Source organism: Plectropomus leopardus, chromosome 3 (assembly GCF_008729295.1).
Source record: "Plectropomus leopardus isolate mb chromosome 3, YSFRI_Pleo_2.0, whole genome shotgun sequence".
Classification (NCBI taxonomy): domain Eukaryota; kingdom Metazoa; phylum Chordata; class Actinopteri; order Perciformes; family Serranidae; genus Plectropomus; species Plectropomus leopardus.
Window position 1 is genome coordinate 26,406,742 of NC_056465.1, and position 19,243 is coordinate 26,425,984.

The 19,243-nt window shown below is 41.4% G+C and overlaps 1 protein-coding gene across 1 annotated transcript in view; it reads right to left on the reverse strand.

The window, feature by feature from the left end:
• sema6bb (sema domain, transmembrane domain (TM), and cytoplasmic domain, (semaphorin) 6Bb) overlaps positions 1 to 19,243 on the reverse strand; it is a 153,550-nt gene that overhangs the window by 83,986 nt on the left and 50,321 nt on the right. Inside the window, exon 2 of the mRNA XM_042481817.1 lies at positions 376 to 500. Within this exon, the coding sequence (XP_042337751.1) occupies positions 376 to 481 (106 nt within the window). The 5' untranslated portion in view covers positions 482 to 500. The remainder of the gene's footprint in view (positions 1 to 375; positions 501 to 19,243) is intronic.

Below are 19,243 nucleotides of genomic sequence, written 5' to 3' on the forward strand. Positions count from 1 at the left end.
CAAATGTCTGGCCTGAGCTGGAGACTGCCAAGCTGATATGGAGCCTCAAAGTCTGAGTGTGTAAGAAGCTCTTGAGGGTCGAAGCATGTGTGTGTGGGAAAGTCATGAACACCAGAGCCCCTTCCTACACTCTGGTCTCATTCCAGAGTGCGACCCCACACCTCCCGACCGGGATACCACTCAACACCATTCGTGTGAGAGCCTGTCTGACCTCCACAGCCTTCACCGTGACCCCAAGCCTCCTTTTTGCCCTCCCCACAAATTCAGCACTCTGCCTGTTAGGTCACAACCTCACACCTCACACATCACAACCTGGGAGGGAATCATGCAGAGGAGTAGGTGGCTAGAGGGCGAGAAAAGTTGGGAGGTCAATACCTTCGGTGGGGATGATGTTGAGAGGCCCTGGTTCCTCTGGGAATGCCGAGCTTGCCGTTTGGAGCAGCCAACACAGCAGGAAGAAGGGAGGGGCCATGGTCGCCATGGCAACACAACGGCGGAGTCTGTGGGAATTAAGAAGAAGACAAAAAGGGAAGAAAGGGAGTGAGTGGTTGCTAAATGAGGCAGAGGAGCTAGACACTCATAAACATACACAGGCGGAGATATATTCACTCACTCAATCACTGACTGACTAACTAACTGGCTGGCTGGTTTTCTTGACCGAAGCTCTATCTTTGTATCCCCACAGCATCTTTATCTCTTCGCCCTGATGTGAGGGAGGAGAAATAGCTGCTTGGAGCAAGGGATTAAGTCATCCACTGATGGAGAAGTGTCCAGTCAGCTCTGAATGCAGCCAGATCGCTGTGGCACAACATGACCACATCAGACATTGCACCACGTATGACACATCGGGGAAAAATGAGAAGGAGGCAAAGGGGCAACCTCTCGGGCAAGACAGAGGGCAATATATGGCCTATAGATGAATGGAAAATCTGTATGGTGAGTGAAAGCCTCAATAATGCTTCAGACATCAAACATTATCCAGGATATGAGAGAGGCTGAGAGAGGGGGAGAAGTGGTGGTTAAGTTAAATTAAATGCTTGCCAGCGACGCAAATCACCTCTCTGACAGCTGAGCTAAACTGTTGGTATTTTTCATCTGGCAGTACAGAGGCACATGCAGGCCCTCGGATGTGATCTATGTGAAAATGATACACAAATTAAGTTACCCTACACGATTCATCTAGAAAATGTACCAAGCACTCTGCCTCATAGGAGAAAAGCTCTCCGAATTCGCTATGGACTTCAACCACAAACCTCAGAAGGCATGACGGGCTGGCCGCTACCTCCGCGTGCTGTTACTGCAGTTTTGCTGCTGTGGTATGTGTGTGGTGGAATTCACTGTGCATCCAACAGGCACTTTCATTCAACTTGTTATTATCTTGAGCTCTGACTCATCTGTAATTATCTATCAATTTTTCCCTCTCCGTGCCAGCCTGGCATGGAATTGTGTTTTCCTAGAGATTTCACAAACACATAATTTACAAACCCCCATAACTCGATTTTCATCTTGTTGTCATCTTAACACTGAATGCAACATCGGGTAATTTGTTTTGAAAATCAAGTGGAGAGGCCTTCCACCCTGACTGCTGCAAACACAAAACATTTCTTTCAGTCATGCAAAAGTGCAACATCTCACATTTGAATAGGCAAGGTTAGATATCTTTATGCAAAACTCTAGCATTTTACTGTGGTCATAGATAGACACAATGTGTAAAATAATGCAACAACAAACACGGTATGAAAAGTGCACCACTCTTTTCTGTGTTGGACTTTATCTGTGTTAGACTTTTCATGTCTTTTACAGTTCAGTGTAACTCAACAAAACTGCATTGTGGGTTTGAGAAAGCTTTACTGGCAAAGATTACGAGAGGTTTGTTGTGTTTGGTAACTAAACTTATTACAATAAAACTTAATTTATAAGAAAACCTTGTGTATAGTCTTGTGACATTGAAACAGAAAACCATTTTCCCTAAAAGATACCACAAAGTCAGAGGCACTCTGTTGTGTAAAATATTGTATCCTGTCCCAACATTATGTAACTTCTTGTAACCAGCAGTCACTGCTACCACAATTACTACATTAGGGTAGTTAAGGGTAGTTTAACAGCAGCACAAGCAGAAAAGAGTCATTCCAAGTTTGTCTTCACATAGACAGATATATTTGATATTTGATATTTCCCTCAGCGTTCTGGTTTCTCGTCCACACGCAAACCTTTTAGGTCACTAAAACAGATTTTTAAAAACAAAGTCTAACTCTGGTTACTTCAAATCTGTGTGGACATGGAAATCAGAGCGTTAGGAAAATTATGACATCATCTCCTCAATATGCACATGCCCTTTGTTGCTTTAGAAAAGACTGCTCAGAGTGCGGATTTTGATTCTCTAAATTCACTGTATTATTAGCTCTAGTTCCTGATTGGCTGTGGAGCACTCCATCACCAGAACAGACCAATAGTATCATGTGTAGCACAAGAACCCTGCCTAGGTAGTAAGATTTAAGATATCAAACAATGGTAATAAGTTCTTAGAGTGAATTCAGGTCCACTGTTGTCCTTTAGTATTAATTCTTGAAGACAGTTAGTTATTATCCAATCTTGTAATATTTGATCAATATTGAACTTAGGCCTGAGCCAACTACCTAACAGATTCAGAACAGTTGCTTTGAGTAATGAGCATGAACAATAACAACAGCGGACCACAGGTTTGATATATTTTCTTTACACTGTTTAATCTAATGACTGCTTTACAATTACACTTTGTATTGCTGCACCACTTCACAGACAAATGGAGGCATCTACTCCCCTGAATCTTGTTTGGTCCACCTCAGTGTAAGTCTGCTGAAAACAGCCATTTTTGATCAGCGTAGGCCCAGTTGAACCAGCAGATGCTGTGACAATTTTGCAAGTGAGATTGTTGTTGATGTAGAGTGGAAGGAAAGGGGTTACTTGAATGTTTGAGTGAGCTCCTTCATTATTATATGGAAGGGGAATCAACAGTGATGAGAAAAGAAGCCTGTACAGTTTACTGCCTCGATGCCAAGGGGGACATTGCTTGAGACAGCTCAGGTCAGCAAGAGTTTGGATTTTCTAATTTTTAGTGTGGATGGAGATATTTTATAAAACAAAGGTCATGTGGACATACATTTTTTTTTAAATTGAAAAGGAAAAATATATTTATATGTGTTGACAGGGTCTAAGTCAGGGAACTGTTGTACACAAATATCTGTCTTAAGTTTGCTTACATTTGCCGCCATAATCTACTGGTTAAACCAAACCAAGTAGGGCTGTTGGGGCAAAGCCCCTACATTTAGTGTACTGAATTGTGTAAGGGTGAGTTTTATTGATTACAAATCCAATGTTTTATTTGAAAGAAAAATAATTTGAGTTTTCTTTTCTTCTGCAAAAGGTTACATAGTTTACTGGAAGTGGAAATAAGGGTCCTTGATTGAAATATGGTAAGCAGCCCCAGCCCCCTTTGAAACCTAACCCAAATTGGTTTGGTTTCATGCCAAAACATGGGGAGAAGGTAATGAGCAACTTAATAATTCATATCCTAAAAGAAGAAAATGTCCTGCAAACAAGCAAAAGAAAAGTAAAAAGCACAACAAAAAAACACACGAAACAAAACAAAACAAGAAAATGACCGAAAAAGGTGCTGAAAAAAACAATGCATTTTTTTCTGTAACATATTTTTAACCATATTTATAACCACATAGTTTTTTTCCCCTTTTTAAAAGTTATTTTATCATCACCTTTTACCAATTTCTTGCAATTTGTGGGACATCTCTTGCAGAGCTTTCAAAGGGTTAAACAGTTTGTGAAAGGCATCTAAATGCAGCTTAAACTGTTGTCGGTAAAGGGTTAACATGTAGTGTTAATATTAAAAGGTAACACAATGAATGGGTTTATCTTCATTTTAAATTCAATTCAAATAGGTTAATTATAGTTTAGAGTTTGTCAGAACTTAAAAAAATGCTGGCACACTGAGCTCCCTGTAGTGAGATGGAAACAGTTTCTCTCTTTCAGTCTTTCCCTCTCTCACCCTCGAAGAATACAAACAGCCATTGTGCAGCCCATCTCTTTAATGGAGTCCCAGACATAACCTTATCAGGACACATAATCTTTATGGGACATTTCTCAAATTCCCTGCTCTGACATCAGAATAAAAGTGGGAGGCATGCTAATTACTCAACACCCACAAGCAAAATTACAGGAGGTGACTGAGAAAGAGTCATAAAGAGAAGAAAGGAGGTCATGGGGTGAAATGAGAGAGAGAGAGAGAGAGAGAGAGATGGAGTAAGAGATAAGTGAGAAACTGAGAGAGAGGGAGGGAGAGAAGATGAGAAGTCAGGAAGTCACTATATCCAATCACAGATTCTATTGTTTCTGCTATTAATAATGTATGAATAAATGTCAGGCGGTACGCATTCGATTAGTATAATTAGACACCCTGGGCTATACAATTTCATGGGACAGCAGAATAAGTAGATACACAAGTATAAAAGTGTGTGCGTCTGTGTGGGGGTGCGCAAATGGTTCAGAGCCAAAGCGTCTCTGTAATTATGACAAATGGCTACAGCCGAGTCCATTCAGAAGCCTCGCTGCATGGTACAAGCCGAACGCTAATACGCCATTATCATTGAACGAGGCATACTGCAAGTCCCATATACATTTTGCCATTCGGAGGAGACACTAATCCCAAATATTCAACCCCAGGGTGCTATAGCGCTCTGTGTTCGAAATTGAAATGGCAGTAGATGCCGCTGAAGTTGTACTGAAGCTGGCACGCTGTGTGGGCTCTATGCATTTAAGAAATGTTAAAAACAACACTGTCGATAGCAAATTATTGTGTCAGTTCTTTTACCAGAGTGGTGGGGAGGGGTGCATTTGTTTCCAGTGTTTTGACAAACATATTCAGGGATTGAGCTTGATTTCAGGCACCATCCCAACAGTCTTATTTGGGTGCCAAGTTAATACAGATGGCAAGTGATGACAGTGGAAGAAAAATGAAAACCATAGCTGGCCAAGTGAAACTTCAGTCTGAGCTTAAAAGGGATAGTTTACCCAAAAATGAAAATTAAGTCATTAACTACTCACCCACATGCTGATGGAAAGTCAGGTGAAGTTTTGTAGTCCACAAAACACTGCCAGAGTTTAGCAGGGAAATGGTATAGCACGAATCTCCCAACTGAAGCAAATGATGACCAGGATGCAAACGTGAGAAAAATACTTAATAAAACCACAAAACATCCCCATACTGCTCGTCCAAAGGAATTCAAGAGTCCACGTACAGTGAGAGAGACTTCTGGAATTATCGGCAAGCAACAAGTGTCTTTGTGAGATTTTTCGGGGGGGGGGGGGGGGCTTCTGGGTAGCATGTACCACCGCATGGTGCCAGTGACATTTTTGGCATGTCAGGGCTTCAGGACACTTTACTTTGGACAAACCATATAGAGAAAGTTTATGGTTATTATGTATTTTATTAACAGCTGAATTCTTGCCACCATTTGCTTCAGTTGTTTAGGAGATGAGTGCAACGTCCTCTCCCTGTGAACCTCCAGCAGTGTTTTGTGGACTATAAAACTTCACCTGACTTTTGATTGATATAAGGGTGTGTAGATAATGACTAAATTTCCACTTTTGGGTGAACTATCCCTTTAATACCCAATCTAAGTATCTTTGCCTTACTATTGATGAACAGGACTCCTAAACTCACCATTATGCTCCACTCACTTCAACAGGATTTACACAAACTTGTTAATTTGTCTGTTTTCACAACACCAGATCAATTTGATTATGGGTGTTTAGGCAGGTAATTTCCTAAACAAAGTCATTAAGAGATCATTTAAGCTGCTGAAAAAGGTGGGGGGGGGAGTGTTGGGTGTGGAGGGTGCTATGTCTCCCTGAACACTAAAAACGGCACCTCGCAATGATCACCATTGTGGTCAACTCAGATAGCTTGGATAACAAATCAGCAGCCAATCAATGATATCTAGTGTCTTTAGAAAAGCGCTAATGAGGACTGATTCAGTTCTGATACAGAGTCAAGTCAGGAGACAGAGCAGGCGCTTAAAAACAGGAAATGGTTTGATGGCGAGGGGAGATGAGGGGGATGTCTGCTATGTGGAATTGGATGCTGCTTACATAGAGACACTGACCCTCTGCTGCAGGGGTTTGGATACTTTGCATGCAAATAGAACACCTCATCATCAAATGAAAGCGCTAATATGCTCTGAAATGCTTTTGTCACTTATTACAGTTGCCATGGCTCTCGCTTTTTCTTCTCAGTCTTTCTACCTTGTCCCTCTAACCATCTCGTTACACCGTGGCTTGTCTCTTGCTCTCCCTCAGCCCCTGTCTTGTCACGTGTATGTTCTCAATGTGTTTTCATCACACAGCCGTGAGGTACTTGCACTAAAAATTGGGCGGTTGAAAGAAAACCAAGATTATGCGTGTCCTAGATATTGGGAAAATGGTAATGAAATAGAGCAGCATTAATGGGGACACTGTGGTGGTTGGGGTATTTATGATTAAAATATTTAACAGGATAGCTGTCAAGTATTATACAGAGGTATCAGTACTGGTAACACAGTACTCAAGCAATAGTCTGATATAATCCATTTTCATACTGGTCGCCCATCTTCAAAACGCCTGCACAGAGCAAGAATTAATTCAAACATGGTCTATTTTCTCTCAAATCCTTTTATCACCGTTTTACAAGGCAAATTCAATTTTATGCTCCCCAAAAATATGAATGCTGTCTATACAATTTGCAGGTATTTGCACATAGTAAAGCTCCACTAATTCATATTTTTAGATTAACAATGAATCTCATGAGTATATAACAGAGGAGAGTCTCAGTAGAGTACCCCAGGAATCATGTTTTTCTGTAGGCCAATGCAGAAATTAGTGTCGCCCTGGTTCACTCATCAAAAAGCCTATGGAATTTTTTCACTGCATTTTATATCTCCAAAAAATAAGCTCTGCGGCAATTTTGTCCAGAAACATAATCTTTACAGTCAAATACTGCTTTTATAATTTTTTAAGCAAAACTGCAATCGCCAGAAAAAAAACAAACAGAAAAAAGCCAATGTTATGTTATAAATGAACAACACTATGGTCGCCACCACAACGAGGCTGTAAAGCCGTGTTCAGCTCAGTGCGGCATGAAGAAGTTCTGTAGAGAGAAACCATCTTTTTTAAAGACACATCAAAGCTTCAGAGCTCATGAGTGGGGTATTTACTGACGCATTTCATATCATGCCGTAAAACCTGAAAATCTTCTCATCTTATTTCAGGCATCTAACCAAAACCCCATTCAAAAAACCCTTTCAGCTCATTGTGTAGTCACAAGTTTGCTGATGAGGTTCACTCTCACTGCTTTTAGGAACTTTTTAGAGAAAAAGCTATGAGGAAACTGTGCCAAATAAAATGGCGGACAGACACAGTTTACAACTAGCTGTTCAACACAGTGGGGCATTAAGCAGCTAAAGAGTAAGACTTTTGTCTCATAAGCTAATAAAAAACCTGGTGCTGGACTAATCATCTGACCTGCCCCCACCAGAAACACACATTTAATTAAAAGCTAATGCTGCTCTTTGTCTGCTTGATATTACTTAAAGCATTCAAGTTTTTCCTTGCGATATGATAGTATTAGAAGCTATAGTCGCAGTAAAAGATGACGTAGTTATACCAGAACCCCGTCTTGATTCAATTCAATTCACAGTTTCCAATAAAGCTCTGTAAAAAGAGATAACACTGGAAGGGAGCCAACAACAACCCAAAGGATTTCAAGCTCTAATAACCTTTGTTATTGTAGGGAAGACACACTCAAACTACCAGAAGACTTTGAGCTTGATCCTTAAAACACTTAATAACTTTTAAAGAGGAATTAATGTTCAAAGAAATACTCCTTTGCCGCAGGCACAGGGGTTAGCTCTGCTTTTATTGTTCCACATCACCGAGATGACCTTCAGAGTTCGGCACATGAGACTGTGCTGGTACATGGGAAAGTGTATTAAGTAAGCGGTGTAGGATTTTATGATTGTTCCATTTTCTTTATGTGGACTTAAAAACACCCCATAGATTTCCCTGAGACTGGCCTAATTGTCATAATACTTAGAGAAGTGAGGCTGCTTTATGGACTGTGTAGAATCAATGACAGGTGATACCCTGATGCCGCTTGGATCGCCTTCAGTCTGCAATAACATAAGATGCTGTACGCGGCAGGAATGTAAGAAAGAAATGGAATAAAAAATAAGACGTGAGAAAAAGCACTGCGAGGGAGGATTTAAGGCAAAGATGGAAGTGAACACAGCAGCTATAAAAAAAGGAGTTTGGAGAATTGGTAAAGGACAAGGCAGGACAAAGAAAATGGCAAAAATAATGCACTACAGGGAGTGACGAAGAGAAACAGAGGTGAAATAGAGACAAGTGAGGCATTCAAACAGGGAGGGGGAGTCACACCGGACATAGAGAGAGAAGCCAAAGAATGTCCGGAATGAGAGAGACAGAAAGACAAAGAAACAGAAAGAGGAAGAGCACAGAGCCAACACTGCACTTGCATTGCCAGATTTATATCCATACTGAGCCAAGATTAGACTAGTGGGAAGGACCTCTTGGCTCTGCCTGGTTTTCAACTTATCTAAAGGGATGACATTTTTCTGTATCTCTTTATGTGTAGGAAAGGGGAGTCCCTCAGAGGTCAATACTTGGACCATTGCTGTTCAGCCTGTACATGTTAGCTGTAAGCCACCTAAATTGACAGCAGAAGGCATTATTATAATTATGCAATGACACATGGTTAAACTGGAGACTTCAACCTTCTTAAGTCCTGGATGAATGCACTAAAGACTTAAGCCTCTTTCCCACAGGACAAAAAACCCACTAACATGCATTAACATCTGGCTTTTGTTTATAATGGAAAAGGTTACCATCGGCATTCACTCCCTGGACAAATGACTCTGCAGTGGTTACGGGTATTTATTTGCTTCAGCTCTGATTGGCTTCAATTAGCAATGATGGAAATACATCACCCAAGTGGACATGCCTATTTGCCGGCACGATGCAATGACAGGCTACCACAAAATACAGTCTGTCTCGTCCAAGCAGTGCTCCAACATTGTTCAAAATTTAGTTTAGCCTCCATGCTGCTTTCTACTGTTCACTACTACTTTTTTCTACTTTAGAGAGTAAAAGGCATCTTGATAAATGCACTTCCATGTGCTAATTTTATGTTGGTTCAAAGTTATCACAGGATAAGAATGTTAATATTAGACAATTCTGCAAAATCCAGCATTAGTATCATTTCTGCATCCAATGATAATATTCTAAAATGTTTGCTTCTTCAATATCTGCCATTAAGGTTAGGAATATAAAAATCATGACTGTGGTAATAAATGGTAGTATTTTTAAGTTCAGGCAAGTAAAGCCATTTTCTCATATGAATTTGGACAATGTCTGTACTTGACTTTCTGGACATTGTCCGAAGTTTTTCTTTCACAAATGTAGCACATAGCAGGAGATTGTCCTTGTCAAAAGCATTCTCACCTACTCAAAATACTCTGTTAAGTTTAAACGAGGGGTGGTGTCTGGGTAGAGCGTGCAGGAGGCAGAACATGACAAACATTACACCACGGTAACTGGCTATTTTGTAATTTGGTGATAAACGACAGTCTCTTGCTGTTCTTTTGATTTTTCTGATGCTTTCGGCTTTGGCTCTTACCGACAGAAGTTACCAAATCTCCTCATCACTCCAGTTAAACATTTGTGTTGCCATTTAACTGTAAATGACCCTTCTGCTTCACCCTCAGATGTTTATTTTCTTCCGGTTTCACATAAGCTGCATGATAAAAACATTATTAACACACCAACTTGCACACTGTTAATTCTCTGGACAGTTACCTGCTCTATTCACACATGAGCTCAGTTGGTTATTACATGGACCTTGCACTAGGGAGCTGGCAGGGTAAAGGCCGAGCCAACTGATCTGGACATTTGCGTATGTACATACTGCTACTCTGGCTAATGTCTAGATAATTTAAGGATTGCAGTACATGCACTAGAGGGGCTTTCAACACTTAGTTATGGTGAATAAAAATGCCTTAAAGGCGAACTCCACCAATTTCTCACATCAAAGACTGTTTACAGGTCGTGGAGAGTATAACTGAATATGTGAAAAAAGTTATATTAAGCCTCCTGTGGTTTCGGAGTGAGCTGAGTGAAATCTGGTAAATTGCCTTCAGTGATGTCGCTTGAGGCAGTAACGACTGGGGCTGGAGAAGTTTGAAAAAAAAAATGTGGCAATGTAGCGGTAGAAAAAAGTGAGCCTTGTAACCTGCTCCTCATCCCCGCTTGAGGGTTGTGGCTCAAGGCTACATTAGCCGCTAAATCATAACAGGCACTTATATTTACAAAGCAAACTGTCTGTGGTTAAGTGGCATTGTGGGTAATATAGTCACCAGATTTTGAGAAAGAAGAATAATGTGTGGAATAAAAAAAGAGTGTCTCTGGTTGTGCTGAATCCATGATAATGCTTTTTTAAGAAAACTGGCCATCGTCTGACAATGTTTTCAGAGTGCAACACTGACCTTTACACCTCTGCTTTCAGCCTCACTACATGAAGGGTGTGCTACTTCCTGTGTTGGCGCTGTATATTGGCAATTGATCTGAATCTTGAAGTGTGGACTTGCCCAACATGTTCCACCTAAAAAGACCGTGGGCTGACTACAATTTGTTCAAAAGTTGCTGCCAGGGTCATAACAAAGAGCTAAATGTTTGATCACATCACACCTGTCAGATCAATGCATTGGCCCCCGGTTAGTTTCAGAGCTGAAAACTTTTTACTTCTTGACTATTAATGCCCTGCATGCCCTTGCTTCACAGTCATGCCTGGGACACACTGCATAAGTGAGCAGAGCATAATGGCAACCTCACTGAACTGCTGCAGTTGGCAAACTTGCGGTGTTCACACTGGCGGTATTGTTGCTGCGACTCTGCTGCAGAGCTGCCTGCTGCTGTAACTACTGTATTTCTACAATTAATAGTCAATCACTCATGTATGGAGCCCTGCAAGCCACTTGTCAACAACAGGGTCTGGCAACTATTTCACAATGAAAAGCCTTTTGTCATCAGTTGATGGGATCATGTCGACAGAAAGGTTGTCAGAGGGCTTTTATTCTGAAACAGAGACAGGAAATTTCAAGTAAAACAGATTATGTGTTTGTTCATATCTGTGACTGTTAGACATTGAAACTGTAGTGAAAGAGGGGATACAGTCAGTATGACCATTATAACTCCATGTTCACTGTTTGTTATTACTGAAAACCATGTTTGCCGCAGCTGAGAAGCAGCTGAGACACTCCTGACCAGCGCTGCTCAAGCAGGCAGTGTGTCCAGAGTGTCAGTATCTCCGTGGCTTGCTTATTTCCATACACACACCAATCAGACCTCCTACACCATCAGGCACAGGCCCGGTTGTTCCAAAGGTAAAATAAAAAGTTGACAAAGCAGGTTTCGGTTTTTATGATCCAAGCTGCTGGGATACTTTCTCCAGATTGCGTCAGATGTGCTCCAACATTAATGTAGTTAAAGAGCAGACTGAAAACATTTGTTTTCCCCGGTGCATTTGATTAGTTTTGTTGTGTTTGTATTATAAACAGCATCTGATAGTTCATGTTATTTGTTTGTGCGCTGGATCTCCCTGAGAGTAAAACATTCTATATGAATAAAGATTTCTTTGTTTTGGTTTCCCGTAAAAAAAAAAAAAAAAAAAAAAAAGATGTTAAATCGGCTGTGCTGACCCGACTGTTAACCTCCTCCCTGACGTACTAGATACACATACTGTGTACATAAGCACATGCACTGTACGCTCTACACACACAAAAAAAAGCAACAAACACACACATCTCCTCTGGGCTTTATGCCTTCACTTAAGCCTAACCACAGTCTTCCCCTTCTATCTCGCAGGCTAATGTAAAAACGATGCAGGAATTCCCTCCACCAGAGCAAAATGCACACATGATTTCTTCCCTTTGCTCAGGACCTGAGTGACCCGGGGTCTGTTTACTTGATATTTGCATCACCATGAAGTCCTGGAGCCTCAATAACCTTGCACACAGTTAAAGAGAGAAAAAGAGAAAAAGTCGCACGAGAGAAAAAAGGGGGAGTGCACAGTGAATGAAAAATGAAGAGTGAACTTTATGCAGAGAACACTGGTTTTCCCATGCACTGAGAGACATCGTGGATTTATGTAGTGGGAAATATGTGCAGCATTAGCAGGAGGACAAAAACATCTCTGTAACACTCATCTTTTATCCGAATCAGACCATGAGAACATGTACTCTGTCTCTGCCACCTGACAGTGAAGTCACTTGTGTCAGTTTGTACAGTATCTTCTTTACACAGAACCATGTGTCTAATGGATATATAATTTCAGGGGATTTAAAGGTTGGTGCTGGAATAAGATAATCTCTGACTCTTTCTCTCTGCAGTGGATGTGCTCCCATTAGCGGGCGAGAGGTAGCCCGACTAAAGAGTGCTGGATGACAGAGCAGTAATGTAATACCTGTAATAGCTTATTGTTGATGAATGGATATCTTTGAGTATTACTGGAGCTCTCCCCGGAGTTGTGTCACTGTCATTAACCTTCGCAGTCCTCAAAATTACAGCTGCTGAGGCACTTGGAAACCGAGGAGCTATAGTCGCCATCTAGACGGAGTAGAACAAAGATTTTTTAGCATTGTCTAACAATGTCTGCAGGTTAATTACAGGTCTGTGTTTCAGGGGGAAGACTCTCCAAGAAAGAGTGCTGAGATAAATCTTTTATTCTCTGTGCCATGCATATCTTTGATTTTTTTTTACCTGCTATGCTACTCCTCCTTGTTCTTACATCTTTCAAGCTTCAACATGCTTCACCAGACAAGGAGAAACATCATCTCACAACACAACAGTGAAGATAGGCCTGACCTTTGGGTCCCCACCAGTTTACAACCATCATTAGCAGGGCAGGGATCAGGGGCCAAAGCCATAAATCACACTCAAACCATCCATGTAGGAGGAACCCAGCTACACTGCAGTAAAAAAAATGAAAAGAAAACACACTCTGAAACTGACGGGAGGCTAAAAGCAACTCCATCCATCACTGGCTGGAGGCTCCATAAAGCCAGTAAAAGAAAACACACAAGGCGATAATCTCTAGCATGGTTATAAATAATACAGAAACCTTGCTAATGGCAATAAGAGGTTCTGCAGCATGACAGAATCCCTCTTGATGTGATTATTCGGTTAAAATTCCCCCAAGGACATGTATTATCTTGCATAAATACTCAGGAGTAACTCAATAGGGCGATATGTTCCCTTCCAGAGACTGTTTGCCCTTTTTGCTTGAGAATTAGGAGGAGAGGTGGATTTATTGTAATGGCAACAAGTGACTGTCAGTGGGGGCTTGAGGTCAGATGGCGGGCAAAAATAGAACATTTGGGGGAAAGTAGAGGGCACTAAAAAATGAAAATAGACTGCAGGCTGTGCTGCTCATTTATGCACAATAGCAGCACGATGTTTGTGTACGTTTCTAGTAATAGAAGGTATTGAGACAAACAGGAGAAGAATGCAAATGAGCTGCTCATTATGAATCATTCTTACAGAGTAAAAACAACAATAAATGGTTCAACTGCAAAGTGGCTTTCACCTTGATATTCATAATCCAGCTTTCACCCTTTTTATGTAAAAAGCCTTGAAAATAATGAACTGTAATGGGGAAAAAAGTGTGATGTGCTTCGAGTAGAGTGAGTCATTACTATTAGCATCGTGATACTAACACTGTAGTGATGCAATAATGCCTCAACACCTGCTTGGCTATAAAAAAAAAATACTGACATTTGATTTTGTCAGTATCACTCATTTCCAGATGGTTTCTTATTGCAGATAGTCAATTTGTCATTTAAAGTGGTCAATTAGGTAGTGTAGATGAGGCCACATGCTTAGCATGGTAAATACAATGCTACAGTGGAGAGACTGTTAGCCTCGCGTGAAGACTGGAAATGGAGGAGCAGCTATTCCACCTCAGTTTGAAGGTGACTAAAATAAGCCTATGAGCTCCACTAAAGCTCATTAATTTTATATCTTATCTTTTAAATCTGTATAAAACCCATTGTTGTTTTACAGGAAGTTATGTGCCACGCTGTTTTTTGGCTGGAAGCAATCACTTGCAGTAGAAGCAAAGTAACTATCAAAGAAGGAAATGTCGTAACTAGGGATGCACAATAATGTCGGCATCTCATCTGTATCTTTAAAATCAAATACCAGCATATTGGCATCAGCCCGAGATGAACTTTTCTTATGACAGGTCAACAAGGTAACGCTTTAATTATGCAACTTTAATTTGTTAAAATAGTCCAAATTTGTCCATGTTTCGACAATTGTCAGGTTTGCCTTTGAGAGAGCGTCATACAAGCCTGTTAAATTCGCAGGAATTTTACAATTTTGCTTAAAATTTGTTACATATATATAAACATTGCATGTTTTACATGTGACCTAGATTAAAGTATTTTTGCCTAATGAATGTGTACATTTTGAAAGGCATTGTATTTTATGTCTGCATCTGCCACCAGTGAGCCATTACGATAAGAGTAGGCATAATATGTTGATTCCAATAAAGGACAGACTTGATGTCTTGGCAATTAGGTGGAAAAAAGATATGTGCATATATCGTTAATGGCATTGTCAGACGGCCAAAATAAGTTTGAAAATATCAGCATATCAGATATCGACAAAAATCCAACATTCTGCATCTCTAGTCAAGACATCAATGACAGCGTTCAAATTTCGCATTGGTACCAGACTTTGGTGTCAGTTCTCTTGGAGTTAATGGCAAAGGGCACGGCAAATCACACTATAACCCATCATTTCTTTGTTGTTTCATCTCTGACTGAAAAATACCTTCACAAAATTTCAAAACCACATTATGTACGTGTATATGTGTTGACTGACATATTTAATCTCAATGTGCACTTTAGTTTTAAAATGTCCTTGGAGTCTTGAGTTATAGCATGTTAATTTGTGAGCTTTAGTTGTGCTGTAAGGCAGATTTTATATTGTTTTGTCCTCTTGCCAGGTTTTATGCTCGGCTAAGCTAATGAGCTGCTGGATGTAGCTTTAGGGAACAGTTACACATGAGCAAATTCAGGTGAGTGACCATCACCTGCCGAGACAATATTTGTGCTAAATGTGGGTTGTGTCAGGTTTGACGTACACAGAAAAATAGTTAGTGTTAGTTAGCTGGCTAATAAATACCATGAATTAGGATACTTTTGGTACATTTTCCTTTGTCTTTGTTCCATGCCGGTCTCCTAACTCACTTCCAGCAATACAGCATCTGTCATGTGCTGCAGTTTTTATTTTAATATTGGCTAATATCATGCAATATAGGCTGGTTAAAAACCGCAGCAGTCAATGTCTCCTCCACACATACATCTTTGTTACTGGTTGAGGCTGTGACTTTAAAGTTAATCAAAGTTGAATTCCATATAATGCACAGATGCAAATTTGCTTTGCCATCAAAAGCGAGTGTTTTATTCGTCTCTTCACTCACATTATATGGAAGCAAATGGGAATGAATATTAATTTTACCAATGTGTAAATGTGCCCTTATTTTACAAACAGAAATGACAGTGGTCAATCTCATGAAGAAAGTTCACAAGCGCACTTTCCGAAATGTATAGTTTCAGCATTAACAGGTTGCCCATAACAACTGGCCTAAAAAGTGGCCTGGTCCCTTAAACAATAAAAAAGTGGTTGTAGAAGACATTACAAGGTCAGATTTTACAATACACAGATACTTTTAGATAATGCAATGTGTGAAAGGCAGCATGAAATTGTGATTCTGTTACAGAGCAGAAAAAAGCTGTCAGAAGAGGACAAAGAGGTAGAGGGAACAGAGAGGTCTGTAGACATTTTGGGCTTTACAACCACATCTCTGCGCACTAATGGTGTTTACCTTCTCCTCCTCTATCCTCCCTTCCCGCACAGCGCACAAAACTCTGCCAAATGAAGCTGCTACTCGGTTTACACTGTCAAGATCGACATATTCAATACAAAGTTGATGGCGAAATAATTCACTGTGCAGAATCGCTCTATAAGCTATATCATTCAGGGATAATATGTCCCTCAGCTGTGTCCAGATTATTTATTTATAATGGCAAATTTCACAGGAAAAATCGTCTTGTCAAGCGCTCCGCTGTGAACGCCCCCATCATAAACAGTATCTAAAAGCAATTTTCTCTTTCCCGGCAGAGACAGGGAGGCACAGTATCTTCTCCCAGAGGAAGGCCGACAGTGCAGGGTGGCACTGGCACAGATAGAAAAGTGGAGATGCAAGTCCCCAGCCTTTGATTTCACACATGCACCCAGGCTGTTGATGTGCACACACACATACACACTCAAGCTCAGCATTATCAGCATACTAGACTCACACGTGCATCTCTCTACCCTTCTTTCCTCTTTTCACCAACTCCTCTCACCTTCTTTTTCCCCTCCTGCTCTATCTTCTCTCACCACAAATCAGCCACCTGCTCATCCAATTTATTCTGATAAATTCCACCTGTATCAATTCCAATTCGAGTTCATGCACTACGGTGACTCCCGTCTCTGCTTTATCTCTCCCTGTTGCTTTGAATGTCACATCTCATGTGGTATAGAGACACACCCTCGCCCCGGTGTCAATCAACAGACATCTCCAGTTGACAGCGGTGCACACGAGGCAGCTGTGAACAAAGACACATGGTTGCATATGTGCTGAGCAGTAGATCCAAACTCAAAACAAACAAACAGAAATAAACACGTACACGCACACGCTCTATCGTTGCATTGCAGGCATAACTCCCAGGCCTGGCTTTGTGCAAGTTTGATCCCTCTCACCGTGTCTGAGAGGCATGTTAATCAGTGAAGGAGGCTGCCAGCTCAGCCAAATATGTCTCTATCTTTCTTGCTCTCACTCCCTGCGTCTGTCTCTCCGCTTCTATCTCCATCTATTCTCTCCTATCTGTCTTCACTCTTGTCAAACCCTGTTTCTTTACCTCTACCTCATTGTATTTATCACACATTCCTCTCCTTCTCCTCCTGTTCTTGCTCTTGCTCTCATCCCATCACAGCAAATCATGTCTTTTTTCCCTCTACATTTTAATGCATTTCCTTCGGGGGTTAGACGGATGGGATTTAAGACACTAAAGACTGGAAGGTTTATTTAGAATGGCTCGGTGAAGATATCTCACCAGCCTGACATTTCATTGCCCTCCTCTCTCCCCTCCTCCTGTCACCCCTTCTCCTGAACCCCACCGCTATGAGGCTTTGGGATCTGTTTGTGCTGGTGCTAAAGTGGATTTGGTTATGGTGACTGGATCAGGGTGGGTGGCTGTGGGATGCTGGATGAGTTTCACACGACGACTTTTAAAGAACGAGCTTTGAGAGCTGAAGGGCAGAGAGAGAGGAAGGGATGATGGCGAGAGGAGAGACAGTTGTGCAGGGAGAGATATGTGTTTACAGAGACACTTCCAAAGGAGATTTCCACCCAAGCACTCAGTTATAAGTCATGAGGTGGGGGGAATGAAGGGAGGTGGTCATCCCCGCGCTGACAGCGATAACAATGGTGAGACGGATGACGAGGGAGTGGAGCGAAGGAGGGACGGAAAAGGGGAAATTAGAAGAGAAGGAGAACATGAAGAAGTGTGGTAAGTGCAGTCAATTTAGAGAGAAGAGCGTGCCTGTTCAATTCAATGGCTCCACATGTGCAGAGTGCAAGCACAAAAGAGGCCTTTTAGCTCCCTTAAACAATGGTGCAAGGCCGAGACACAAATTAAAAGAGATGTTGCTTCCCTGACCTGAATAACTCAGGCAGACGGTCAAAGAAGACGTGTTATGGTTAACAGCCTCTTTTATTTATTTTACCCCATAAGGCTCTTGGGCTCGGCCTCCATCCGTCGTATCGCACTTAAAAAAAAATGCATTCACATGACACACTTCAGAGCTAACGTCTCAATGGGGGTTTCTCTGCTCAGTCACCCAGTGCCATCAATTCCTATTTGCATAAAAAGGGGGCTCGAGCTCGAAACTCCTTTGCAGTCACAGGGTTGTTCAACAATGTCATTTAGTACCTGGCATCTGGTGGAGCGGATCAAATCAATAAAAGCTATTTCCCTTGGAAGTGAATGGCCCCGGTTGTCAAGTTAATTCAATAAAACCAGAGACAAAACAACAAGCGCTGGGAGATATGTTGCTGAGCTCTCACTTATATGACATGGAACTAACACAAGAGAAAGCGTTTACAGTACACAGGAGCAGCTCAGGTGAAGTATGCAGGACACTGGTAGTATTGATTGTGACGGCAGGAGTACAATACATGCCTCAAGGATATGTGAGGGTGAAAGGCTGTACGGTGGAGCTTTTCTCTCCGTGTTACCTGTCATGGAGTCAGTGGAGAGGAATGAAGCAGCTCATCTGGGCCTTTTAAATCCCACATAACAAAAACAAGAATCCAACACGCAGCTCCATCAGCCCTCTCTCTCATCTCTCCATTAAAGCACTGGTCTAGTACACGGATTCTTTGTGCTCCTTCCACTGCAGCAGATTGGTAGCTACAGACATTATTTTGTTCTCTGAATAACAGGGTAAGTGGCTCATTCATTGATTGGTCTTTCTCCGGGCTTTTGAGCAACAGGGTGTAACGCGGCGGAGCCAAACAGACAGGAGGCTAACCCCCTGCTGCGGCTGTTGACAGAGGCTGCCATTTAAAAACACTGAGAAGAGGACAAACAGAAAGGCGTTGAGGAAAATTGCCCGGCTTGGTTGCACCACAGTTTTTCCTCCAACACTCTCATCCAGCTGGAATATCCTCACAAAAAAACTCTGAAGTTTAAGTTTGAACCAAAAAAAGATAAGACAGGAATGCTTCGGGGGATGTGTTGTCCAATTTTGCATGAAAGGGAAATTCTTCCTTTGGATACTCTTACAGAGTTGTATATCCTCAATCTGTGATGTTCACTGAGTTCCAGGAGCTGTTTGTGTGATGAAGAAATTTGCATGTCCTTCCTTTCCTTAAAACCAGCTTGGTCTACTTCTGCTGAAGTTTCCTACAATTTCCGGAGCGACTCTGAGCAGCCCTGAGAGAATGACAATGCAATACATGTGTAGGTGGACACAACAAAGTTTGTAGTACAGTAACAAATCCCTCAAAAACATAACATGGCCTCAGGCT